Here is a 27,778-nt window from a genome sequence, read left to right on the forward strand (position 1 = left end):
CTCCTTGACAGCTGTGGTTACGTGAGGGAGAGCTGGCATGGAGGGTAGCTGGGTCGGTGGTGGTGGTGATGGTGGGCTATCATGTCAGGAGCATGTATATAAGAGCGGCTCAAACCACTGCCTCGCGCATTCATAGGTCGGGCATCAGCAGCGAGTGAGTGTTGCATTTTTTTTTTTTTTTTCTTTGATTTTTTATTTGCACCCCCTTTCATCCACACACACACACACACACACACACACACACACACACCGATACTTATTTTTCGAGAGAATTAGATACTTTAGATGATGAATATTCTCATAATCATTTAGCATTTATGAAGTTTAAGATGTGATGCATAATTCCTTTCAATGATATTCTATTGTTACAATACTAAAAGGCTCAACAACTGAATGACACGGAATGCTAGAAGCTAAACAAATTAACAAGCTATGCTAATATGCTGTACGTAATTAATTCTTTGTCCTTGACTTTCTTTACATACGTATGATATAAAAATTGTCTCTCTCATGCGGGTTCATTAATTCAGAATGTATAAAGAGTATCCTCCATATAATTTAGAATCTCTTCACATCAACCCACAACTGATATAAAGCTACGAAGAAATGTGTAGCCTCTGTCTCCTATCTCTCCCAGAAAAGAAAGGTGGAATAATGACATTAACCGCACTAGTGCTGAGCCAAGCCACTGACGGGGAATAGTGATATGGACATAGTATTTTTTTTTTCTTTACTACGCCTTCTCTGATGACCATAGAGTTTGCAGAGAGCTTCTTCAAACAGGAAAAGTAGATACACTCAGACAATCAGAACTCTGTGACTTAGATTATCACAATGGTATCTCAAGGAGCAAACCTAGCAAGCCATGGTGTATGTATGCCAACAGTGGTGGCTGTGGTGCGCGTGGCGGTGGGACTGGTGGTGGTGGTGACAGTGACGGGAATGCCTTACACTGAACTTCAGCAAGGCATCGATTCTATTCCCAGGTGAGTGGTCTCCTGTTACTTGCGATGTGAAAAATTCGTAATTGTTTAATGGGACGTCCAATTGAGGGCCTTTAATCTCAATGGTATTCTCTACTTTCCATCTGTATATGAAAAAGATTTAATAGACTGACGTCATCACAACGCCAGAGAATTGTGGTCTCGATTTATGCTTTTCCATAAACCATATTGACCTGTCCACACAAATTTGAAGAGTGGCTTATCCTGCACCGATTCATGCCTCTGCTTGCCTCTTCATGGTATGGGCACATGCCTCCTGTGCGCACGAAAAGTTGCACAGGTCTGAACGCTCCTTAGCCCATCCTTGTAGTATGTAGTGGATAGTGTAGCAAATACAGATTCTAAATTTTAGTGTTTCGTTTGTCAGCTCCGAGTTATTGACAGGTTGTATAGACTTGATGGGATCTTATATTTCACTCCTCATTGGTACTCCGACTCCAACCTACTTGCACTGCCTCTTCCCCGCTGTGCTTTCCCTCTCTTTTCCTTGTCCTCAGGCGTCTCTTTTGCCAATACTCATACTTATCATAATATATCTATCAGATGAGCTGGGACAAGCTACTTGTGGTGATAATATATTTTTGTTATGTACAAAGAAACACCAGCTCATGTGTTATCTTTATTCTTCCAACCCCAAGAAGAATAATAAGTCTCGTCCCTCCTAGCCGTGAGACGACCACACGGATTCCGCTACGGCGGCCAAGTGTGACCCTCGCAAAACCAAATAGTAGTGGATTATAAACACTGCAACATGACCACTAGCACAACACTAGTTTGAAATTGATCTCCAATCATATTTCATATTAAGCCTACACAGTATATATATAGAGATCATTACTGCTGAATATGTTTGGTAATGGAGTTATAACCTTCAAATTTATTTTTTCTTCTTTTTAACAGCAAGATGGAGCGCGGCATTTGGGAAGAGTTTGGGCCAAGTCATGTGGGACAGGGCCATCACAACAGGATAAAGAAAGCGCGCACGATACGGGAGCTTTCGGGAGTCACGTCGTCCAGTGTAAGAGAAACGCACTGGCGGAGAGAAAAAATCCCGCACAGGACATCCAGAGAACCAAGAGATCTTCCTCGACTCCCTGTGATGAACAAGGCAGCTATGGACATCAAAACCGAGATATGCCAAACACAAGCAGCCAGAGGAAAGAGAGCGGCGTCCACTAGAGAGAATGACAATAGATATCGGATGACCAAACGAGTCCACCGTACTCATAAGGAAAACCCAAAGACAGTCCCATTAGATAGCGAGGAATTAGAAATATCAGGAGACGATCAGCAAAGCAATGATGGAATAAATGGAGGAGGAGGAGGAGGAGGAGATGATCAGCAAAGCAATGATGGAATAAAAGGAGGAGGAGGAGGAGATAATCAGCAAACCAATGGTGGAATAAAAGGAAGATTTGGAGATGATCAGCAAAGCAGTGGTGGAATAAAAGGAGGAGGAGGAGATGATGATCAGCAAACCAATGGTGGAGTAAAAGAAAGATTTGGAGATGATCAGCAAAGCAATGGTGGAATAAAGGGAGGAGGGGGAGATGATCAGCAAAACAGTGGTGGAGTAAAAGGGAGATTTGGAGATGATCAGCAAAGCAATGATGGAATAAAGGGAGGAGGGGGAGATGATCAGCAAACCAGTGGTGGAGTAAAAGGAAGATTTGGAGATGATCAGCAAAGCAGTGGTGGAATAAAAGGAGGAGGAGATGGTGATCAGCAAACCAGCGGTGGAGTAAAAGGAAGATTTGGAGATGATCAGCAAAGCAATGATGGAATAAAGGGAGGAGGGGGAGATGGTCAGCAAAGCAGTGGTGGAATAAAAGGAGGAGGAGATGATGATCAGCAAACCAGTGGTGGAGTAAAAGGAAGATTTGGAGATGATCAGCAAAGCAGTGGTGGAATAAAAGGAGGAAGGGGAGATGATCAACAAACCAGTGGTGGAATAAAAGGAGGAGGAGGAGGAGATGATCAGCAAACCAGTGGTGGAATAAAAGGAGGAGGAGGAGGAGATGATCAGCAAACCAGTGGTGGAATAAAAGGAAGATTTGGAGATGATCAGCAAAGCAGTAGTGGAATAAAGGGGGAAGGAGGAGATGATCAGCAAACTAATGGTGGAGTAAAAGGAAGATTTGGAGATGATCAGCAAAGCAATGATGGAATTAAAGGAGGAGAGGGAGATAATCAGCAAACCAGTGGTGGAGTAAAAGGAAGATTTGGAGATGATCAGCAAAGCAGTGGTGGAATAAAAGGAGGAGGAGATGATCAGCAAACCAATGGTGGAGTAAAAGGAAGATCTGGAGATGATCAACAAAGCAGTGGTGGAATAAAGGGAGGAGGAGATGATCAGCAAACCAATGGTGGAGTAAAAGGAAGATCTGGAGATGATCAACAAAGCAGTGGTGGAATAAAGGGAGGAGGAGGAGATGATCAGCAAAGCAGTGATGGAGTAAAAGGAAGACTGAATGAAAAAGAAAAGGAGGAGTTGAGAGATTGGATTGAACATTTAAAAGAAGATGCAATACTGATTTTGAGGAAGAATGGTGGAGATGATAAAGAGACTGGTAAAATGTTAAACGATGAACAACAACATAAAAAACGGAAAGAGGATGATGATTGGACAGATGACGAAGAATGGCTTCAGTATACCATACAACAACACGAAAATGCTGACGAGGCATTTGAAGAACAAAAAGAAATAGGGGAATTATCAGAAGACCAACAGACAATAAAAAAGAAAACACAACCACAAAAACATCACCATGCACAACTTAAAGTACAAAAAGGCCATACTCAAGCAGATGATTCTGAGACGAATTCTAAAGTCCATGCACAACGAAGTTTGGGACAAAAAGGTGAATTGGAAGATGAAGACAAGAAGAATCCAGGAAAGAGACAGAAAGGTGTAGTTGAAAAACAAGAAAGACATAAAGGAAAAGGAAGAGATGATGATGAAGATGAACAAGGACAACTGTACGAAGAAGTGGAGGAAGACGATTGGATGAGTGAAGAGGAAGAAGTTGAATCTAGAGACCAAACAAAAGGAGAAAGAAGAAAAGAACAACATAAAGATAGAGACACTATCAAATCAAAAAGAATACTAGAAGAAGGATACGAAGACGAAGAATATGAGGACGAAGAGGGAGATCAAGAAACTGAACAAAAGTTTGGAATAAAACATAAGACTGAACACGCAACGAAGAAAAATCAGAAGCTAAGATCACGTGCAAGACGAGAAGAAGAAGGACGAAAACAACAACAACAATATGAGTATGAAATTTATGATGATGATGATGAAGAAGAACTTGGAGTAAACCATAAGACTGAACAGACAGCAAAGAATGATCTGAAGGTAAGATCACAAGCAAAACAAGAAGATGGACAACAAAAACAACATGATGATGATGATGAACAACTAAATGAAAAGCAAGGAACAGAGACAAAGGAAATTGAAATGGAATCAAAAAAACATTCGAAAAGAAGGCGACAACACGGAAAGAAGTGAGAGAGAGCAAATCAAGACACCAATAACCAGCAAGCGAGATATATATATATATATATATATATATAGAGAGAGAGAGAGAGAGAGAGAGAGAGAGAGAGAGAGAGAGAGAGAGAGAGAGAGCTGTTCAAGGAAAAAAATAAGAATGAAATAAATTAAAGAGGAGGACAAGGTAGAGCTGGAAGAAAAAGTCATGACAGTACAGAAAACCTAATCAACAAGATGAAACACCACATCAAAATAAATCATAAAAATGTACTAAACTTCAATAAAAATAATTGCATAATTGAGTTATTTATTTCTTGAGAGAGAGAGAGAGAGAGAGAGAGAGAGAGTGTCAATAGCACTATCAGTAAATCAAGAGTGTCTCCCCTGAGCAGTCTGAGATGTCCACTTTGCATTTTCTTCATTCTAGCAAGCCAGGAAAAAACCTTACTTTGTCCTACTTTCCTGCTTTTGAGTATCACAAAACTATATCTAACAATATCATTTCAGATCGTCCATTTTTTTCAATATACTCTATCAAATATTTTTTTTCAAATTTTTTTTTTTTTTTTTTTTTCTTTCACCAGTTAATCACATACAATATTGTGTGCACCAGCCACAGTCTTCATATATGTAAGTCTCTCAGTACTGAGATCCTACTGCATGATCTATTGAAGACCAAAGTCTGCTCTTTCATCATACCAATTCTAGTTTCACAGTTATGATTGTTATCATACAACTGTGCTTACTAACTGTTATAAATGGCCTTAAGAATATATTCAAAATTCAATGTATGAAAGGTAAACATTTTTATTATAAATCTCAAAAGTCAGCTTTCAATACTAACATTACATCAACAATTAGTATTAAAAAGTAATCCATTAGTATATAATAAATATAAAAGATTTACATTAATATAAAAGGGTAGAGGGTTTGAGTTCTTTAAATTACCTTAAACAATGCCATATTGGTGTTACTTCACCTAAAACTTAAAATACGTCAAAATATCTTAAAATATCTATCTGTACAATAATGTATAAAAAAATTCAAGATACAAAATCAACCTGCTGATCACTATTAGTATTCCATCACAGCTTCCATCATCACTTATAACAGTCACATAATGGTTTAGTATTTCAGTGCTAATAACAATGCTATAATATAACATAGCAATACCACAAGCTAGTACAAACATTCACACACACAAATAATAATATCTGGAATAGACTAGAATACAGAAAGACAATACACATAGATACTATGAAGGCAGGATCACTTCAGGGTAATTCAGGTCCTGTATTCTCTAAATAGCTGAGCATAACTAAGTAAATTTACATATGGAGTGGCACAGACCATATTTCTGATCTCCAACAAAGAAGTGCCACACATCAACTCACCTTTTAATAACACCAAACACAGACCACCAGGATTTCTACTGTCAGACCACAATTTCTTGAGTTACGTCCACACCTAACCTCTTCTCATGAATACTTTTACAGGTTCAGAGTCTGCATAGAACCCCAAGAAGGACCAACCTTGAGTTTCACAGGCAGGGCAACAGACAGCTGTATTGCTCCTTCCATGTGTTTCTGGACGAGCTGTGCCACCTGAATCACATCTTCACTCATAACCTGCAAATCATTTCAACATCAACTTTCATGTAACTGATTCTTCTTAGATATAGCAATAAAAATAAATAACATACCCATCCAATGGCTAAGTGTAAGTCACTCATAAAACATACATAATGACTCCACCAAGAATATACAGTTAAGTAATTGACATTATCAATCCTGACAAACTACAAGAAAAATCCATTCATACACTTAATCTTTCTACCTTCCCTTCACATCATGTTGTCCCTCACCTCATACATCAACTCATCATGAAGATTAAGAACAAGGTGAGCTCCTCTGGACATCTCTTGGCAGGTGCAGAGCACAGATGCATTAAGGCAAGTTGGTGCTGTGGGGAAGGTTTCTCTGAGGACCATTTGTATCTCCACCATTGCTTTCTTGACTAAATCTGCGGCAGAACCCTGGATGGCAGTGTTAACTGCCTGACGTTCACTTTGTGCTGCAAGAACCACAATAATGTAAGTGCAAATGTTAAAAAAGGAGAACAAGGGAATTAAAGAAACCCTTCGGCACTGGTCTTTATATATTATGTGTTAACAAACAATGAAAGCATCAAAAAATATTCTTGTTGTGTACACAATCATCACCTGAAAATATATACTGTACACTTAAAAATGCAGAAAATAATGTATTGTTGCACCACCAGACTCAAACATCAGTCTAAATAAGCTGAAATAATGTCTGCAGCTGACACTTCACTATTCATGTGTGCTTTGCTGCAGAAACTCACCACGGGACTGGTGACATGTACTGGTGATGGCCGGCAAATAGCGGCGGCGGCCAAGCAGAGTGGTGACATAACCGTTGCAGCGAGCAGTCTCTACTGTAGTCTTAGCAAATCTCTGCAGGCCTGGAAAGCTGCTCTTAAACTGTTCCATGAGAATATATGCCTCTTCCTCCTCAATCCCAAGTTGTTCTCCTAAAGCTCGTGCTCCCATTCCATAGATCATGCCATAGCACACCTGAAATCAAACCAAAATGTACAATTTGATTAAAAGGCTTTATTATTTATATCTAGTATAACTCTAACACTCCAAATTTATCAATCGATGTTCCACAGTAAGGTTTCTCATATAGCAGAGTAGGCAAGACTTACATTATTTCCAAACTAAAGAAGTAGTACTCTACTATTCACATGAAAACTCATCTTAAGTTAAAATAAAATATCATAAAATTTTCAAATAGTCCACAATTCCTCTCCACCTGAAATTAAAGATAGGCTCCCTCCAACTCTACAGAGACACAAAACACATCCTTATCTTTTACCAAATACTTTTCATAAACTTGTCTTCATGACAAACAATGGATCATAGCTTTCTTCTCTATATAATGAAATACTTTACAAAATATATTTGAATTGTATAATTTTTAATTCCCTTAATTTCTTAGATAAAAATTCATCTTTTTTGTATGTGTGTCAGCATGCAGACAAAGGGACAGTACCTGTTTGGCCTGCTGCCGTTGTTCTGGGGTCACCTCAGAGGGCTGGGAGGCGAGATGTGTGGCCAGAAGAGTGAACACATCCCCTCCACTGTTGAGTAGTTGCAACAAAGGTTGATCATCTGCTAGGTGAGCAAAGAGTCTCAGTTCCAACTGAGAGTAGTCAGCTGCTAGAAGCACGTGGCCAGGTCGGGCAACAAAAGCATGTCTGAGACTAACCGTATGTTGCTGCTGTTTCTCCATTTTAGATTCTTGAACCTGCAAGACAGAAAAATTCTAAACAAATCACTGAGTTAATTTCAGCCACCTGGCCTTTATCTTCATTTTTCTACCTCTCTTACTTTAGATCAGATAGCATAGCTTATTACAAACATCCCTGTATGAACCAAAAATTCTGATATTTGTTGTTCCTATAAAATAGCATGGGAACAGGAATTTTCTATATTCTATATTCATCTCAGAATTAGTCCTGGGAACAGAAGAAAAATAATATTACAACACCATCAAAGGAAACACAAAAACATGATTCTAAAACTTCAAATGGAGTGTTACATAGTATTTCAATCATATGAGTGGCAAACACAACCAGTTCTTATTACCAAAAGAATGAAGAAATTAGACAACAAATACTAAAGGAGACACATAGATGACCTCAATCTATGAATCTTCTCAGCACCAATAGAAGCAAAATTTCCTTAGGATCTGAAGTAACTAACAAGCAGCAGGAGATATAAGATATACAGAAATAAATTCAGACTTGTTGAGTGTAGTACTGACCAAGAAAGGAGCCAAATGACTCATGGTAGCTGCATTGAGCTGATTTTGTGGCAGACTCTTCTTCTTACTATTCCCATTGGTCTCTTCTACTGTGACCTGAAATAAAAATACTTCACTTATCTTTAGTACACATCATCATCAAAGACATACTTGGACACCTAATGTTGCAATGCTACATTAAAGGTTATAAAGGAAAACAACAGAATGGGCTACTCAGAGTGCAAGTGACAAAAATAATGTGTGGTCTTCAGATAATGACTTACCTAATCATTTAAAAGGCCCATTCACACATCAGTGACATATGCATATTAATTGATTAATATGCATTAATGTGACATTTTTGTAATTTCCAGGCCCCCTGCAGAAGTAATAATCTCTCCCTATGAGGTCTGAAACACTGATAAAGTGCAACTGTTAACTCATCAAGAGGAAGGTTTCAAGACACTCATCTTAAAACTTTTTGTGAATTTCTTGACATCTCTTTTGGGACAGGGACATCAGTGAGCCCCTTCCCCCCTTTTTTTTCTATTTTGTGGTCTTTGGCTGGTGCTTTTCTTTGAGAATATTTTTTTGAATGAGATAGGAATAAGTTTATCTAGAGTACAGAGTAGGTGTCGTGATGGCTGACCTGTATGTCAAAGTCCCTGGGAATGGTCTGCAGGCTGGGCTCATGCATGGTGATGCGGCCCGTGGAGGTGAAGGTGTGACTCACTGGGTGGATGCGGTCCATTGCTAGCTGGGAACAGCGTAACTTCATCTGCTGCAGTGGCAGTACCACCTGGCCACAGCAACACAACACATGTGCTAATTATTTCTTTTACCGTGAGTAGATACTTAATATGCATTAAGACACAAACAAAATTTGACATGAACTAGATGTTGGAACATGCAGGAATCTCCACCAATCTTTTATATATCCAAAAAATACATAAATGTAGCAGAATACACAAGCTACTTATTTATCTTATATTCTTTACAACTTGGTGTGAATTACTAAAATAACAAATATAACAAATTTGCCGGTGGAAAATTATGAGGAGCATTACCTTGGTGAGAGACGAGTATATTTTGCGCCACTGCAGGATGACGTCAGGCAATGGGTGGTACAGTCTTAGCTTCTCCAGGGACTCTTTATTGGTAGGACCTCCACCCCTTCCCCTTCCACGCCTCCTGTGTCACAACCAGAGAGAAAATTAAATACAGGTGTCAAAGACCATTTTGATAAGATAGGTAATCAAACTTCATTCTATAACAAATTAATGAGAAAAATATTTTGAAATGGAACTAATGGAACTAAGATATACACATTACATACACATAGCAATTATGTTATGAATAAACATTTCTTTTTTGGAAGGTTGCTTCTGATTATCTAGTATCACTATGTATTTTCAACAGGGTAAAAGTTGCAGCTACAGTAATTCTTGTCTTGTCCCTAATTGCCATACTTTTTCCATGTTGCATATCTTTATTCCTTTCCTGTCAGCCGCAGTTGAAGATAAAGGACCCTTCATCTTTACCATCTTACACTTCATGCTCTTGATTGGCAAGTGTAATTCAAAACTAATCCTGTCATAGAGATCAATAATTCTGGTTTTCTTTTTCTTATCTTTCTTCCTTTATGCTCCTTACATCTGCTCATACAGTCAGTATATTACAACTGAAACTACAAAATTGTTTCAGATAACTTTACATCTCACCTTGTGTTGGAGGCAATGCTGGAGCCTCGAGATGAAGGCTGAGGAAGATGGAGTTCACTGTACAAAACTTTGCTAATCTCAACTGGGGAAGTGAGACTGAAGGAATGACCAACCAGACTGTATGCCTCATTTTCAAGGGAAGACAGTTTTGCCTGAGGAGAGATAGAATATGATGTATGTGTGTATTTACGTGTGTTGTTCAAAGAAAAAATATTACTCCAATTAAGTAGAAAAAATAATTCAATCCATGGAATTCACCACTGACTCATTCACTTTATCTACCCAACTTCACATAATCTCTTTTTTAGCACCACAATACAGTTACGCAATCTGTCAAGTGAGAGTCCTAGAAGCAGCACAGCTCAAACGTCACTTTTTGAAAGCTGAGAAACTCACTCTAAAGTCCAGGAACAATAACTTCACTTCTCGCAAACATATCAACCTCAAACAAGTTTCATATGAAAAGCAAGTTCTACAGAACTTTTTGTGACCCAAAATAAAAAAATCATCACAGAATACTTTTTTTTTTTTTTTTTTTTTATTATTATACCATGTGGGCTTTTCATGGGAATTTATGGGCTAAAGTGGATACTTTTAAGGGTACCTCCTATCTCAAAGCCCACCCACTAGGAAACCATTGCCCTGAGTAAGGAAGCCCAACCTGCACTCAGACCATGGACAGGATTCGAACCAGTGCATGAGCTTGGAGACTCCTCGGATCCCAAAGCGTGCATGGTTCCACTGTACCATGCCGACCCACAAAATAGAAGCCACTCAGCAAGTTCAAGTAAATGAATACTTCTTGAATAAGTTAAACATACAAAAACTATGTTATCTCCAGTTAAAAAGAAATTGTGGAACACCTAGAACTTCCTAGAGGTTTTGCAAAGTGACCAAACCATGTGTCAGGACATGAGGGTACAACTTGTCTGACAGGTACTGATGATAAGTAAGTAAACCCATTTTTGCCTCAGTGATGCTTGAATTTCTCTACTTCTGAGGACTCATTCTTTCCTGATCTACATATACTTTCATCCTGCAGCATTTTGTGAACTCCATTACCTGCATGATGCACTTTTGGGTTTCACACTCTTTGTTGCTAAAGCCAAGTCCGCTTAGCTCCATGTATGCCAGCTCCACCACGCTCCTCATCTCCACTTCTACCTGCAAAGACAGGCAAGACACTAATGCTGATGGATGTCATGACTGGCACTATGAAAAATTAGATTTTCATGGCATAAAGTAATGAGATTGTAACATGATGGTATGTCAATTAACCAGTGAAACAACAGTAGGTTAATTTTTCATGGCTACATAACAAAACACAAAATAGCAAGTGACAAAAGGAATTAACGTTACAGACATATGAGAACCATAGTGAAAGGGAAACCAGCTATCAAATGTGTTCTGACATAATTAAGAAAATCAATTGATTCTGAAATCAATAAAAAAGCAACACATTTTTGAGCCTGTGACAGTAGCCAGTGAGTTATCCCTATCCAATCTACCAGAAGTACTGCATTTGCTCTGTTCTGGTGTAGATTACAGGTAATTCAATTTCATGCTTTCTTTCACTAGGACACTTACAAAAGACGACAGCATTTCCAGTTTCTCAAGTGTGGAAGTGAGTGATGGCATTAGGTGGAACACAATTACACTTTCTACGGCTGCCCTCACTCTGCATGAACCAGGGTTTGATATGGTGGTGCCCAGCCCACCCAGGCCCCGGCAGCCACTCATGCCCTCCAGCAACGGAAGGCTACCAAGGTGATGGTTCATGACCTTTTGGAAGGTTGTAAATTATGTATCTCATACTACAGTATTCTTTCTTTGCATAATAAATAAAACACTGGAATAAAAAGTTTTCAGTTTCTAGAAAAAATCTCAACATTAGCTCCATGCAGACATGTAACATTTTTTACTGAGAAATATTGCATTCATGAATATGATGACAAGAGTAATCAAATAATCTTAATTCCTATAATGAACAGACTGGAAAGACCAATTATGTAATATGCAAGAAAAACTGACAGTCCTGTAAAACTACCAGTACAAGTCCTCCCTGATATACAATTGGGTTATGTTCCTGAAAATTATATCATAAAGTGAACTTCAGATTGAATAGGAAATATAGGGATACATTCCAATACCTTTTTATGTGTACCTCATAAAACTCATAAAAAACATGAAATATCTTATGTAAATAAAGTTACTGACTAAAGTAATAAAACACACATATTTAAACACATCTCAATAAATGAAAAATCAATAAAAGAGAATAAATGAGACAGGTCTAGAAAGAGATTAATTCCTAGGGAAGTATATTAGACATAAGTATGTATGCAATTGTGATGGAGGAAGTGAATCCTACAGAAGATAATAAACATATATGTAATTAAAACTGCTGACAAAATCCAAAATGGTATATATATGCAAGGGACAAGAACTGCATGAAGTCATTTACCAAGTTGCACAGATTGGGTTCCTTTGCTCCTGGGTCTAGCATCCAGGCAGCCACTCTGGGGTCCTCCACACGGCCAGTCAAACACCCCAGGCCAGCTCCCACCATTAACCGTATGCTGCTCTTGGCATCCCACACTCGCACCACACACTGTCTTTCTGTCAATGTTATATGTTAAATTATCTTCCCACAAATAAGCAATCATGAAGCAATTTATGTTATACAAATTTATATTGCAGTACTCTAGAGTCAAATATGATCAGTACTTCTAGATAAAAAGCTCTTCACAGTGGCCACTCTTTCCTCTACAGGGACAGCATCAGCAAGATCAGGAGTGGGAAGGCTGCAACTTGTGGGTTCTGTTGAAGAAAATGGAAAAATAGCTATGAAAGAAAAGAATATTACTGATATCAGCAGAGGTATTTTCAAATTTTCCCATGTATGTAATACATAACACATTAATATACAGCAGCATTTGCACAACATCGTTAATCTAGCATCCTTTGAGTATGTAGAGCACTTCCTGGCAGCACACAACACTATAACAGCAGCAGCAACCAAGATAATCAACTCATAATCTTATTTACCATCCTGTGAAGTGCGGAAATTGAGATAATAAGCGTCTTGCTCTCCCCAACAAACTGCCAACCCCACCAACATCAGGTCAGAATTCTCCACCAGCACGCCTGCCACCTGCTGCTCAGTCATGCGCTGTACTCTTTGCCTTGGAGTGCGGTTGCGTCCAGTGATTCTCCAACCTGAAAGTCAGTATTCTATGTATGTATCAGTGGTACTCAATACACATTTATGAAATACTATCTTTTTTCATGTGTTGTATGATCTTCACCTCTTTACATTTTAATACCAGGGATTCTTGAAGATGCTAAGTAGATATCTAACCTATACACTGTTCCTGCTGCTGCTTATTGGATGGAGCACGTTCACAAGCCAGAGCCAGCGACACTACTGACTGTTGTTGTAGTTCTTCCACAAAACTTTCAAACACACGTCTGTTATTCACCACGTCCACTATGCAGAATGAGGAAGTACTACATGTTAATGAGTCAGTGGTACTTGAGGAAAGTCTACTTCCAATCTCTGTCTTCAGTTGACTGCTCTGATGAATGTTAAGTCCATTGACCTCTTCTACTCCGTTAGTAGTTTCTTGACATTGTTCTGGTTTGCCAGTCCTCTTGTCCTCAACTACCTCATTAAATTGTCTTTGTGTTTCTTGGAGAGGGGAGAGAAGAAAGTTAGTAGATATTTCTCCTCCTCTATTATTGTCCCTGAAAGATTTTCCTTCCAGCAGAGCTTCAGTCCTTGGTGTTATCTGCAACTGACTGAAGGTAACATCTTGCTGACTTTTATCTGAGTGGAGAGCCAAGTTCTTTTGAGATTCTCCAGCCGTTTCTTCCCTGTTGTGCAGAATGTTTGGTTTAGCAGTACAATGAAGCAGATTCCTGGTATTTTCAATGTCTGGTATCCTCATTTCATTAACTTTTTGCTTACTGCTGTCATTCTGATGCTTAGTAATATTTGAGTTGGATTGTGCCAAAGAATCATCCCACATAGAAAGCTGAAAGTCTTGACTCAAAGGTTTCACCAGGCTATGATGGAGTTCCATATCATCCTGAGGCAACTGTTTGGAAGAGTTCATTTCTGTATCATTATCATTATTCTGTGACTGAAGATAATTTTCATAAGCTTCTTCCTGGAATGAGTCTGATACATAATCCTTGTATGCAACAGAACCCAAGTCTTTAGGCACAGAGATTATTTCCTTCACAGGTTGCAAAATGTTCTTCCTGTCAGAAAACTTTTCTAATGTCAGAGAAGAGTTGTTACTATTATTGCTTATTTCACTCAGGTTCAGAAGAGCTTGATTAAAAAAGTCTTCTTGGTTGGAGGTATCTATAAGTATATTATTCTCATTTTTATTCTCTACATTTAATTGATCCTCATTAATATAGAGATCAATTGATGTAGATTTTTCAAAAAAAGACAAACTTCCAAAATCATCTTCAGTCTTCCCTGGTATTTCAGTGGGATTACTTAACCAATCTGCTTTTAAAGTAGCATGACTGACTGAATCTTTCACATTTTCTGTTTTGCTTTTCTGAGGACTAACACACAATCTTTTAGTTAGGACACCTGGCTCTGCACCCTGTACTAACTTCCTCTTCTCTCCTTTCCCAAAATATCTGATGCTGTCGCACTGTTCTGGTAATTCATTCACAGACATTCTATTTACTCCAGAATCTATGGGGACATCAAACTTTCCAATCTTTCCATTACCAAGCTCTTTGTGACTGTCTAATGAACTTTTACAGCAATTTACTTCATAATTTTTCATATTCCCTACATTATCAAGCTTTGTGTGACACATTGGTGAAACTGCAGGGTCATCTGGCTTCTGAGAACTCATTGTCATCAACAAACCATTCTTCTGAGAGTCTGTGAGAACATAGTCTTCTAAATATTCATGAGAACTTTCAGTAAACTTCCGGGTACCATTATCCTTAATATCGGAGCTACTTTCCCTTACTGTACCATTTACACCGCTTGGCCTCTGATGGTCAGAAAAGCACATTTTGTCCTCTACGATACAAGGTCTTTTAGTATTTACATTGTTCAGCTTCAAGCACATTAAGTCCTTTGAAATTTTATCTTTACACTCAGAGTTATCTTTTGTGCTCTCTAATTTTATGAGGTTTGGAATATCCTCTTTTTCTTTTCTATATTGTTCTTTCTTATGATCCAAAATGCCAACTTCACAAGAGTCTGTCTCATAATTCTTTTCTTGTAATTCCTCAATGTTGCTAGAGGCATCTTGAGTCTTATTTGCAAGATGAAATTCAGAATTGCTCTCACTGAACAGATCACTGCTGTTATTGAGGTCAGTATTAACCATGAAGTTTAAGACAGAGGAGGATGCAGGTGCTGGCCCTGGAGTTAGGAGGCAAGGTAGAGGCTTATTGGTTTGGGATTCAGACACCATAATGGGTGTAGAAGAAGCAATCATTCTAATCCTCCCACTCATGACAGGTGTGTGTGGAAGAGTTGTGTTACTGTCCTCACCACTACCAACACCAATAATTCTGCCTACACTGGCTATATCAGTACCAGAACCTAGATTTTGGTCAGGTGGATTTTCTTTACCACCTTCTTTCATCATGAAGTTCAGCATGCGAGGAACTTCTTGAGTTTTGCAATTATTTTTATTGATTGTGGAGCTGGTGTTTATATCACCAATAGGTAAGGCAGACCAGCTGGTTACTTTTTCTCCTTTGGCTTTGGGAATATGTGATGTGTTACTTCTAGCTTTTCTGCTTTTAGGAGAAAATACATTATCTGATTTATCTTCTTGTGAATCAGGAGTAAAGATACTCTTATTTTTGTTGTTTTTTGTCTTCACTTTCTTTTTTGTGCTGATATTAGAGAGCAACAAACAAGTCGGCCTTGTTGCAATCCTTGTGCTATTTCTTTTAGGTGCAATCTTACTATCAGAACGATTGTTTCCAGCATCCATTAACTTTCCAGGAATATCTGATTTTTCAACATCTATGACATTCAATTTCAAATGTGAATTAACCTTTTTGTCACTCATTAATGCATTATCATATAATCTGTTTTCAGTCCTGCTAATCACAACACTCTCTGGTTCCCTGTTAATAGATTTTTCAGAACTTTCTGTACTTTTTTTCTTCATAGCATTCTCATCTTTTGTACTGATTGTAGGATTATCCACCAACTGTAATTCCTTCACTTCTGCAAATTTCCTCCCTACACTCATTGTAGATGCAGCTTCCAGCGAAACAGCTGACCTTGAATCATCTTCATTACTGATCTGATGATTGCACACATTCTTCTCGACTGTTTTGTTGACCACTTTGTTGAAGTTCTCTTTCTTTTCATTACACTTTTTCAGGAGTTCCTTCCAGTCACCCTTTAACCTTGGATACTTGGATGCTGTCCTCTCAGTATGGGTGGAAACAGTGTTAGAGGAAAACACCTGCTGCTTCAGCAAAGCTTTACCAGAATGAGGTGTTTCTGAAGTCATCAGAAAAGTGACTAGTTCCTTCCTGATCATCAGTGGAGTCCCAGGAGAGTGGTGAGTTTTGATTGGTTTGATAGGATCCTGCATCCTCTGGTTCCAGTCAATGGAAGAAATCCCCAGCTCTTTCTGGAAAAAAAAAAAAAAGTTTACAGTGCTATGATAAAATATGATTCATTGAGGCTTCTATAAATGACTCAAAGAATGGAAGACACTCTTTCATTGCTTAGACTCCAAAAAAAACAATTGGCGATCAAAACAACCAGAAAGGAACTTCCAGATGGAAATAATCTAGATACTATGAAGATCCTTATACCAATGGCACAAGAGCAGTCTCTTTTTATGAGGCATACAATGAATTAAGTGAAGAATATAGTGATGAAGTCATTCCACTGAAGTTTGGTACAAGGCTTTGATTTTCCAATAATCCTGCTACAACTTCTATTCTCTGTGTAACTTCATCTAAAAGCTTCAAAGTCAAATAACAACGGCATTCCTCAGGGTTCTGTCTTGACACCCACTCTCCTCCTAATTATTCATCAGTGATCTAAGCCAAATTTCTTGTCCTATTCACTTCTACATTGAGAATAGGCACTCAAGTAGGTTTTTTTTTCTTTAGTTTTCATTTCATTTGGCAATGGCCCTCTTACATCTGAAAAGAAAAATAAATCAAAGAAAAATAAATCAATAAAATACCTGCACCAGCTTGCGAGCCTCAGCTACAATGAGAGTTGCTGCCTCAGCTTCCGTGACACACTGGTCAGATGACAGCCAGATGGTACCTTGGGTAGCTTTCTCATTCAACTTGGTACTGTGGAGGGAAAAAAAAATGTTTCTATCATTGCAATACAATTCTGGTGATTCTCTTGAAATTTTTTAATTATCTGGTTGAGTTTTAACTATTTTGCATTTCTTGTGAACCCTATTATTTCCAAGCAAAATTCAATTCCAAGTGACCACTTGCAATATAACTGTAATACTACATCAATGAAATGGTTTACTGTGGCAGTCTTCACCTGTGAAATGGTGTAGCAGCATGCAGGATCTGTTCCACTTGGGTAGGTGTGGCATTGGCTACCATAGCCACAGTCTCTAGCCCGGCAGAATGCACATGGCGGGCACGCTGAGCATTGAGGAGGGGAGACAGCTGCATCAAATCACACAGGTCACGCTGGATACCAAACTGTAGCCGGTCACGGAATTGTGCTACGAGCAGTTCCAGATTGTGCCACCCCAATCGATTGCAGAATACAGTCACCATACCTGAGTGCACATGTGAGATGTTCAATATGATGATCATAGATATTGATGCATGTCCCAAAGTTATATTTCAACATTATTGCATTCTACACTATTCCTCTACAATCAATAACAAATTTCTATCCTTCAATTTCAATGTACAGTTCAAAGTCATATTTTGATACATACATGATTCCAATGAAAATCTAATGATAGTTCACCTGCCAAGCAATCATGACCCAACAAAAGAGGATATCACAGAAAAATAAAGCATGCAGAAGAAAAAGAATCTCTCTCTCTCTCTCTCTCTCTCTCTCTCTCTCTCTCTCTCTCTCTCTCTCTCTCTCTCTCTCTCTCTCTCTCTCTCTTTCCCTCTCTCTTATTGTAATCAAATATATGAATCGGATGCAATTTTTTCTCCATTATCAACCACAGCACTAGTTCTTACACTTCACAAGCTTTTTATAAGGAGCAAAAGCTTCTAAAGGTTCATCAGGATGACTTTAAGTATTTAACTTTACAGAAGTGAGCTCCTTACCAGCGAAGGTTGAAGCTGACTGCTGGAGTGCCTGCAGCACCCCACGAGATGCACCAAATTTGTGGGCCACCTCATCAAGTGGGACCTCCTGCACCAAGTCCTGCAAGGCTAAGGAGGCATAGAACCTCTGATGAACTGCCAACTGCTGCGCCTGCCTGCGTACCTGTTGGAACTTCGTAGTACAGGACCATGGAAGTAAATGAGCAACTATTTACCTTCAAATTTAATGCTACACTTGACCCTGTATTATCAACACAGGACAAAAGGGAAATATTCTTCCTTATTATAAAATATGCATGAGCAAGTGAATCTAAAGTTAAGATCATATAGTGTGACAAGAAGGCAGGGTAATGGCATACATAAAATATATAAAATCAAAATTTAAAGAAGAAAAACAGACTTCAAGATCACATGGTAGTTTATATGATAGGCCATGCTGACTCTTTCACAACACAATTTTTGACATAAATTCATTATAAAAATTTCTGGGAGAATTTTTCTAACAATCTTCACATGATCCACATTAAAAGCAGTCACAATCTAAAATGTCTTGATTCAAAAAGCATTAAAGTACATGAGGGGGAAAAAACTATGCTAAAAATAATAATTTTGATATGGAGTCCATGGTTCTTTCACGCATACTGTAATGCCAGTTGGAGTATAAAATATTCCAATGAGTTCTTACCCTTTTGTTGATGACGCCTTTCAAAGCTCGCACAATAAAGCTCTCCTCCACCCCCACCAGCTGTGCTACACGCTTCTGGTCTTCACTCAGGGCCTCCCACACCCTCAGGAATGACAGCCAGTCCAAGTCAGGCCATGCGGCACTCACATACACTGGTGTCACCTGAGAGAAAAGTTGTGCTGAAGAGTTGTTATGGGCCAGAAAGAACTCTTGCTTTATGCTAGGAAAAAACTAGAATAAACTGTAAATCAATAGTTACCCATCATTCTCAAATGCTGAATGACTATTTTGTTAAATTTCGACGTGTAAATCAAATAACCAAAATTAAAAGGAATAAAAAAGATAAAAATATTAAAATAGCAACTAATAACAAAATACATGCAATTTTCATATCATGAATATCCAGTCTATGATAATAATGCATCAGTATATACCAATGTTATTCAGTTTCAAAGCAGTGCCAAAAGTTATATTGCATACATGACCAGTGCACTGTTGATGGAGTGTTTACCTGATACACTATGTGGAGTTCATTCTCTAGAACAAAGCACTTCCTGGCACGATGTAATTCAGAAAAGACATGCAGACCTTCATCTGGTGAAAGACCTGAAGCCAATACAGCCAGACCCAGCTGAGTCCCGACATGTTGGACACTTCCTTCCTCTTCCTCTTCTCCTTGCAGTCTATGGTGGGACTTGGATATAAGTTTTTCCTTGAGGCTTACAAACTATCCTAAATTTCTGTTATTCTATACTTTCCAATGAAACATTAACTTACCTCAGTGAAGCAGAGGCATCTCTTGCTCTTCTATCATTATCCCTGCTCTTCAAAAACTGTTAACTGTATACTTCCTCTTCTACCTGCTCTTAGTCCACAAGACTTTTACTAACTCTCAACCTTATTCTGTCTATATTATTAATGCACAATTTATATCAGTAACTTCACTTAAGTCTTTCCACTGTAAAGCAGAACTGTCTGCCTGTTTAAGCTTTCCTCTCTCTACAACTTGAATTATTTATAAGTAAATAATGACAACATGACATCTCCAGGACTGCACTGGTCAACACAGAGCTATCGCACTTTTGGGTGAGTATCAATCAAGCAGCATTTTCTTGCCTAATCTTTTGTGCCTTTGATCAATCTCTATATAGAAAAGAACATGCTAAATCAAAAGCAGTTGATCATACCTGATGAATTCATTTTCAAGGAGAAAATCAATACATGACTTAAGTGAACTCTGTGTATGTGAGAGATCATTGCCCTGCTTTTCCTCCAGCTGACCAGCTCTCAGTGAGGCAGCCAAGAGGGTGCAGCTGCAGTACTTCTCCACCTCTTGTGGAGTTTTGGCCACTCCACTCACAATCACCTGCACATGCAAGGCAAAGTTGAAATGTGAAACATATTGAGAGAAAAAAAAAAAAAATGGCTGCCTAAATTTTTGTTGCCTAATTCAATAAGTGTATGCTGAGAGGTGAAATGTGTTGGAGATCAAATAAAAAACAGCTTAGCCTCATAAAAAAAAACAAAAAAAATCTTGAAATATATCAAGATTTTCAACAAACAAAACAAGTAATAACAGACTTTATCTGCTTAACCTGTAGAGTGTTGTGTTTTGTCAGAGATTTGGGACTTCTAAGTTTGTATTTCCTGTATATTTTTTTATTTACTTCATAAAATGAGAAAAAACATGAGGTCATTAAATAACTCACCAAAACAAAACTATTTTATGAATACTAATCATGAGAGAGAGAGAGAGAGAGAGAGAGAGAGAGAGAGAGAGAGAGAGAGAGAGAGAGAGAGAGAGAGAGAGAGAAAGAGAAAGAGAGAAGAGAGAAAGAGAAAGAGAAAGAGACAGAGACAGACAGACAGAGACAGAGACAGACAGACAGAGACAGAGGGTTATTGCCGTGGTACAGTGGAACCATGCGCGCTTTGGGGTCCAAGGGGTCTCCAAGCGCATGGGTTCAAATCCTGTCCACACTCCGAGTGTAGGTTGGGCTTCCTCACTCGGGGCAACGGTTTCCTAGCGGGTGGGCTTTGAGATAGGAGGTACCCCAAAAAGTATCTCCTTTAGCCCATAAATTCCCGTGAAAAAAGCCCGCATGGTATAAAAAAAAAAAAAGAGAGAGAGACAGAGACAAAGACAGAGAGTGTGTGTGAATGTGTATGGCTAAAGAAGCAATCTTTACCTCTAAGACAGCTCGCTTCATGCTGGAGGTAAGAGAGGCATCTTTCTGAAGGCAGGAAGTGATGGGAGGCAGGGAAGATGTCATCAATGTCTTAGCCTTTTCCTTTTCTCCTTCACGGCAGATAAGAATACTTTCACCTGCAACAGTATCTTTGTCACTATCATTACCATCTAAAGGTTTGTCTGATGCACTGAACACTGAGCAAGCTAAATCACATAACATAAAGTGTCAGGCAGCAGTTCACCACTTTAAGATGAGTCAACATATCATGAGTTTTAGTAAAAAGTATTCCTAAAGTTTGGTTCCTCACAAGCTCACCCTTCATGTCCACACCCTTCCTCCCTGCACGTCCAACCATCTGCTTGTATGTGAGGACGTCAAGAATGGAGCCCCCAAACACTGGTGACCTGATAATAACCCTCCGGGCTGGAAGGTTGACCCCGGAGGAGAGTGTGGAGGTGGCCAGCAGCACACGCAGAGATCCAGAGCGGAAGCCACCCTCAATGATGTCCCGTTCATCAAAAGTGAGGCCTTGGGTGAAAAAGAAGTCAGCAAATTTAACAACACATATTTTGTTAAGCTATCCTGAAGCTTGAAAATAAAAACCCGTATAGATAAAGTGTTCATACCATAAGAAGTAAATGGAGTTACTTACCAGCATGATGGTAAGCTACTCCAAAGGCCACAGATCGGGATAGAATTTTATCTAGCCTCACTGGAGACTTGCGCAATGCCTCCAGAACATTCCTGATGCCAGCAGGATCCAAAGCACTGCGCAGTCTGGGGCCCAGTTCAGGGGGATAAGAGCTGTCAGTCTTACCTGAGAGTAACAAAAATTAAGACTTAATACAAAAGTACTCACCAAATACATATTTTCTAAAGGACACCAGACACTGTATGATTTTTTGTTCTTCACGGGGTTATTAGTCTGGATAAGACCAACTTTTAAAAATATTTTTGTTAAGCTTTCATTTTTTCTATCAACATTTCTCCTACCTATGTCATAGAACTCCTTTGCCACTGCTTCAGCCAGATTCTCACACCATGCCTTGCTGGGACAGAATACCAGCACAGAGAATCCTTCTAGTACAGTTTCCAGACACAACTGCATGAGGTGGTCACGGTCACCCTGTGAAGCATGGAGTGTAGGTCAAACCACACACAATACTCGTACCTAAACTCTCCTGCACTAATGCACTAACAAACATAACCCATGACCATCTGTAGTTGTATAGTAATAAAAACACTCTTAAACTATACTATCCCTATCTATGTCAACTTCCTCACAGAGCTTTCCCAAGGAGTGTCATCAGTTCACCACAAATGACACACCCCAGGAGATTAGGCATAGAGCAGCTAGCTACATGCATCCATAGCAAAGCCTGACAGTATGCAGTAATCTACTCATAACCCTTCATAATGATAACAATTTCCAATCTTGCCCATAATCTAATCCTGAGGTCCTAAAAGATGCAGGCTATTTCCTTCAGAGTATCATTCTGAACCTATGAGCTTTTGCCAATATGCCTGTATAATGTTTTACCTCAATACATGCATTAAGGAAAGTTTTAACATGTAAAGTAAAAAAAAATATATGGAGATTAACATACCTTCATAGTCATTTTTGGACACAATTCCCTTATCTTTTTGAATGAAGAATCATAAACAGATGTCCCCAGCTTGACACATTCCTGAAGGGGCACCGGCCGGAAGTCTGTGGTGTAGAGCGCTGCATCGAGCCAGGCAGCCAGAAGCTCAAGGTTAGGCAAAGTGGCTGACATGCCAACTATTTGGATAGGCTTTCCACACACCTGAAACAAAGTAACAAACACAGTTAACTTCTCTGTATGGACACTACTACAAAATGTACAAATTTGCAGTAGCTCATTTACTAACTAACATTTATTTTATTATCAGAGGTAAGTAAAGAAAATTTGAAATAGATAACTGATGAAAAAATTAAGAGCATGCATGAAATGATCAATGATCAAGTTATTGATGGATGAGGATGAGGAGGAATTCGATTTCATGGTTTCTATATGGAGTTCTTAATGGCCCACATTGGTTGTCTAAGAATATGTTTATTGGCCCAAAGGAAGTTATCTATTACAAACACTGTGGTAAGCCACTGCAATTTGTTTGAAAACAAAAACAGACTAATACATTCAATTGCAATTAACTTCACCCAAGGCTGAAACATGAAAGCGAGACTTTTTTACTGAAATTTTCATATCTCTCCTTTTTCAAATATCCATCACAAAGAATTCTTTTAAAAGATACAGAATAACTGTAATAACTACAGCCATTAAAGATGAAAAATTCCTCTACCAGGCAGCCATTTCTAAAAAAAATCTGCACAAGTAATTTGGTGAAGGTAGAGTTTTCATACACAATTATGTGCTCATACAAAATGTTACTGCTGCACACATACACAGAAGAGAGAATACAATCCCAATTACAGTAATTCATACAAAAAATCTATCCAGCCTACTTTTACTCTATTTGAAGTGTCAGTATTGACAGAAAAATTTTTACTGTCTGCAAGAAAAAGTATCATAACTTGCCTTGTTTTCAAGTGAATGAGGAGATTCTGCAGACGACATTGATGAAGTAACATAAGTGAGCTTGGTAAGGAGCAGCTCCAGCAGATAGCCCCGATGTGAGTCACCTACCATGTGCAGTTCATCGACCACTATTATGCCCAGTTCATTCACTCGGTGATTTTCCAGTAACCTGTGTGTAAATAAGGTCAGGCTTCCTTAATCAAGATATGGGACACAAAACTCCCAGGTATGAAGTTTTGGAAAAGAAGAGTACATAATACACATATGCTTGATATAGAGGAAGGAGTCTAGAGTCATTATAAAAGCAGGGACAGTTGTCTGGTTTGATATGTCAAGTACACATCTCCAACATACACGAGAAATAAAAAATATCAAACTTTTAAGCTAACCTTACCTGTTGATAAGATTATTGGCTTTCTCTATAGTACACACAGCAATGTCAGTCACTTTAAGTCCTCCAGATGGACCTTGGGATCCCATAAACCCTTCAACACGCACACCTACACTCCCAAACATTTTCTGAGAGAACAAAATATATTAATTTTTTATTTGGCTAAAAGAAAAAGCCAAAAAAAGAGAAAAAAAAAATAGATACATATTTACAAAATAACTTGTTTTATGCTGATATGGAGATCAGTTCTAAAAATAAGCTTTTCATTATGTATACATGTTTTCACAGCATGAAAAGTAAAAAAGAAGAGATTCAATGAGGCAATGATATATGTAAAACAATGCATTAACATGCAGAAATATTATAATATAACATAAAGACCAAGCAACTTCACAGGTCTTGCATAACTGTCCTGACACTGAACATACACCATCATACACAAACTAGACTTGGTTGTAAGAATGAAGACAAAATTTGAGGGTCCATGAAAATCTATCATATTGGTGTTCCTTAAAATTCTGTTCTGTCTCCTTAGTCAATTTACAGTTACTATTCACATGGTTGGTGGTGAGAATGGTGTCAAATTGAGCCACTATAGCTTGCCACTACAGTGACTAACCTGCATATAAAGCATCTTCTCACGAGCCACAGAGACAAAGGGTAGAATATAAATCCCTTTGCAGCCGCCCTCCAGAATTCTCTTCAGCAGCAGCAGTTCTGCAACTAAGGTCTTGCCTAACCACACAACCATGGCAGGGACCAAAAAATAGGGAAAAATTTATCAGTATGGTCCATATGTCACACTCCAGCATCTCATTCCCATTATCTTCACTCTCCACTTGTTGGTCAACCTACCTGCTGAGGTTGGGGCTGAATAGATGAGGTTTCTTCCTTCCAGCACACCTGGAAGACTCAAACACTCTGCCTGCCATGGAAACATTCTCTTCACCCCATTCTCAAGATAGCACTAAACAGGGACAGGTAAAACATAAATGTAATTAGCATACAAGTACTTACTACCTATATACTTATATACCAATATCTCACCTTTGACCATAGTAGCCAAACAAGGCATCAATATATATAGATTCACAGGCATTCCCTCACTTTCCATGCTTAAGGGTAGAAAGAACCAATTCTCACCAAAACATACAAGTTAATTGTTCAGCATATTCTCTTGCCCAAATAAAAGTCTAATCAAGGAACATCAGTGACTTTAGAACAACCTAATTTGAAGGATAAAAGTTGATATGGCAGCAGAACAATACAAATTTATCTCAAACACTGTAAACTAGAAATACATAAATACAAACACACACATATATTGCAATACCTTTAAAACAGATTCCGGCAAGCCCCAAGCACTAAGCTCCATCTTTTCTTGAGTTGATAAGAAGCTTCGTGAGTCATCAGAGTTCAGAGGAGACTTGAGAACAGTAATGTCTATCTTGTTCATAGAGTCATGAGATGCAACTGTCTTTTTACAATCATCAGGGCTGGTAGAATGATCTCTTACACAATCTTGTTTTTCATGTAATATCTCTTTCACTGAGACTGCATTGTCAGGTTCTTTTTGCAACTCCTGTTCCTTGACAATATTTTTACATGCTTCACTATTATTGGTAAGCGAATGGGACTGGCTATAGAAGGCAGAAGACTTGAGGATTGGTAATATATTTTCCATGGAGCATCTCTTGGGGGAGGCATGATGCTTTGTGGGTTTCGGTTGGTTGTGTGATGATGACGGTGATTGATTTTCCTGTAAGCGTTTCAGTAATGGCTGATCTTTCTCTGTACCTCTAGAATGGATGATCCTTTTGTGATTACTATCAAAATCATGTATATTTTCTTTGTTATATTTTCTACTAGTAGTATGTGGCTTTCCCAAACCTTGCAGACATTGCTTATTTTGAATGTTTGTTTCTTTAAAGTTGTTTTTCTTGGTACAGGTTTCTTTGTGGTGTTTATGGCTTGCACTTACTGGTGATTCCATACTATGAATTAAATCATCTTTCAACATTTTCATGCTGCATTCAGTTTTTCTTTCCTCTTTGACTAATGCTCTTTTATTCTCACACAAACCATTATCTTGCTCAGGTGTATTCCCATTTCCTGAAGAGTATGTCATGATATCCTCTCTGCTTCTTACTAAACAAAGGGATTCTTTAGCACACTCATCTTTACTATTTCTTGATTTCTGGCACTGCAGTCTGTGTGGAATCTGACAATTTGTCTGCTGACTTGAAGCATCATCATGTTTTGGCTTCCTTTGATTTCCAAGCTCTTCCGTTCTTAACTGAGACACTGACACCTTGTGAAATATGCTATCATCAAGATCCATTGCATCCATTGCCTCTTGAGTACTAGTCCCAAATGACTCAAGCAAATCACTATTCCGTTGCCTTCTATCATTTCTGGTATCCTCCACAGGCCCTCTTGCTGTATTTCCTCCAACATTCGCATCATGTTTTTGTGTATTTAACTGTAGCATTCGTATTCTGGGAGAGCGCCTGAGACCCCAGGGATCTGCTTTAGATGACTGATCTCTTGACATTCTACAGGATGCTTCTACAAGGTAGTGGTGGTGAAACAGTGTTCAAGTGTATATTTCCCATGCCTCTAACTCAATATCATCATCAACAACTTCAGATGTGTAATGTGAGTCTCCATTGTTGCTCATATCCTTCACAGAAGGTGACTGTCAAGAGACGTTTAGAATAAAACAGTAAATGAAGTGAATAGGCATTAAACATTTAATTTAATATGCACATCTAATTTCACTATGGTATTTGCTTTCATATCTAATATGAACCAATAAGAAATATTCAGTACATATACAGAAAAACTTACATCCTGACATGCAAACTTACTTTAAGATGGTGCAAAAGAAATGTACTTGATGGTCAGATACCCATCTACTTCACCAGATACCTCATTTGTTGAAGAGTAAGGAAAAAGCAAAATAACAAAGAGATTCTTTTACCTGATTAACTAACTGCATAACGTTACAGCTTCAGGAAAGGAAGGAAGGTAGAGGCAGTCAAATTTTGCAAGCATGCCAGTCTCATTTAAGCAGAATTAATTGAGGAAATTGTGTCTTATGTAGCACGTGGATGTGTAAAGCTGTTAAGGGAGATGTCAACCCATAAAACCAAATAGTGAAAAATCAAGCAAGGGATGCAGAGTTGTGTTAAGGAAATGTAGACTCCAGAGCTACAATGCTGTTGGATTATGGGTTTCATACATTAACACGTTTCAGTCTGGAAAACTGCTGGTAGCACTCAAGAAAAGAATAAAAAGTATGTCAATGTGAAGCCATATCACTGATTGATAACTGCTACAACCAACAGAATCAAATGTTCTGAAAAAATTCATGCAAGACATGACTCATATCTACACACCTAGCCATTACCACATACAGGAGTTACAGTACGTGCCTTCAGATCCTGACACAAGCTATGGTTTTGCTTCATTTGTCTCACAGACAACAGCAGCAGAGAATTCAGTGCAGCAGGACATGTAAATCCCTTGATAAGAGCCACCACTGTCCCTAGCACTGCCGCGAGTAGTTAATAAAATGTCTCATTCTCTTACCTCAACCCACAA

At 38.6% G+C, this 27,778-nt stretch overlaps 2 protein-coding genes and 1 long non-coding RNA gene across 4 annotated transcripts in view; 2 read left to right on the plus strand and 1 right to left on the minus strand.

Annotated features, from left to right (window-relative positions):
* Window positions 1–4,798, plus strand: LOC123518463 (uncharacterized protein DDB_G0290685-like). The gene is made up of 4 exons (XM_045279295.1): window positions 1–154; window positions 887–986; window positions 1,905–4,555; window positions 4,604–4,798. Coding segments are annotated over exons 1-3 (2,712 nt in total). The 5' UTR covers window positions 1–153; the 3' UTR covers window positions 4,516–4,555; window positions 4,604–4,798.
* The window catches only part of LOC123518462 (DNA polymerase theta-like), a 23,766-nt gene continuing 576 nt past the window's right edge, over window positions 4,589–27,778 (minus strand). For both annotated transcript variants that reach the window (XM_045279294.1, XM_045279292.1), the window contains exons 2-31: window positions 25,506–26,870; window positions 25,028–25,139; window positions 24,792–24,907; window positions 24,176–24,300; window positions 23,782–23,950; window positions 22,828–23,028; window positions 22,214–22,346; window positions 21,873–22,037; window positions 21,536–21,748; window positions 21,218–21,354; window positions 20,216–20,394; window positions 19,540–19,711; window positions 19,029–19,190; window positions 18,344–18,506; window positions 17,583–17,829; window positions 17,263–17,377; window positions 13,413–16,695; window positions 13,100–13,270; window positions 12,779–12,871; window positions 12,516–12,670; window positions 11,639–11,833; window positions 11,114–11,215; window positions 10,052–10,203; window positions 9,398–9,521; window positions 8,980–9,129; window positions 8,352–8,447; window positions 7,578–7,832; window positions 6,865–7,096; window positions 6,365–6,573; window positions 4,589–6,128 (exon numbers count right to left, since the gene is read on the minus strand). In XM_045279294.1, the coding sequence (XP_045135229.1) occupies window positions 5,991–6,128; window positions 6,365–6,573; window positions 6,865–7,096; window positions 7,578–7,832; window positions 8,352–8,447; window positions 8,980–9,129; window positions 9,398–9,521; window positions 10,052–10,203; window positions 11,114–11,215; window positions 11,639–11,833; window positions 12,516–12,670; window positions 12,779–12,871; window positions 13,100–13,270; window positions 13,413–16,695; window positions 17,263–17,377; window positions 17,583–17,829; window positions 18,344–18,506; window positions 19,029–19,190; window positions 19,540–19,711; window positions 20,216–20,394; window positions 21,218–21,354; window positions 21,536–21,748; window positions 21,873–22,037; window positions 22,214–22,346; window positions 22,828–23,028; window positions 23,782–23,950; window positions 24,176–24,300; window positions 24,792–24,907; window positions 25,028–25,139; window positions 25,506–26,726 (8,985 nt within the window). In that variant the 5' untranslated portion in view covers window positions 26,727–26,870 and the 3' untranslated portion in view covers window positions 4,589–5,990. The remainder of the gene's footprint in view (window positions 6,129–6,364; window positions 6,574–6,864; window positions 7,097–7,577; window positions 7,833–8,351; window positions 8,448–8,979; window positions 9,130–9,397; window positions 9,522–10,051; window positions 10,204–11,113; window positions 11,216–11,638; window positions 11,834–12,515; window positions 12,671–12,778; window positions 12,872–13,099; window positions 13,271–13,412; window positions 16,696–17,262; window positions 17,378–17,582; window positions 17,830–18,343; window positions 18,507–19,028; window positions 19,191–19,539; window positions 19,712–20,215; window positions 20,395–21,217; window positions 21,355–21,535; window positions 21,749–21,872; window positions 22,038–22,213; window positions 22,347–22,827; window positions 23,029–23,781; window positions 23,951–24,175; window positions 24,301–24,791; window positions 24,908–25,027; window positions 25,140–25,505; window positions 26,871–27,778) is intronic.
* Window positions 7,590–10,567, plus strand: LOC123518468. Its single transcript, XR_006678805.1, has 3 exons — window positions 7,590–7,703; window positions 9,013–9,173; window positions 10,035–10,567. It is a non-coding gene; the product is annotated as an uncharacterized LOC123518468 (long non-coding RNA).

This window comes from Portunus trituberculatus, chromosome 43 (assembly GCF_017591435.1).
Source record: "Portunus trituberculatus isolate SZX2019 chromosome 43, ASM1759143v1, whole genome shotgun sequence".
Classification (NCBI taxonomy): domain Eukaryota; kingdom Metazoa; phylum Arthropoda; class Malacostraca; order Decapoda; family Portunidae; genus Portunus; species Portunus trituberculatus.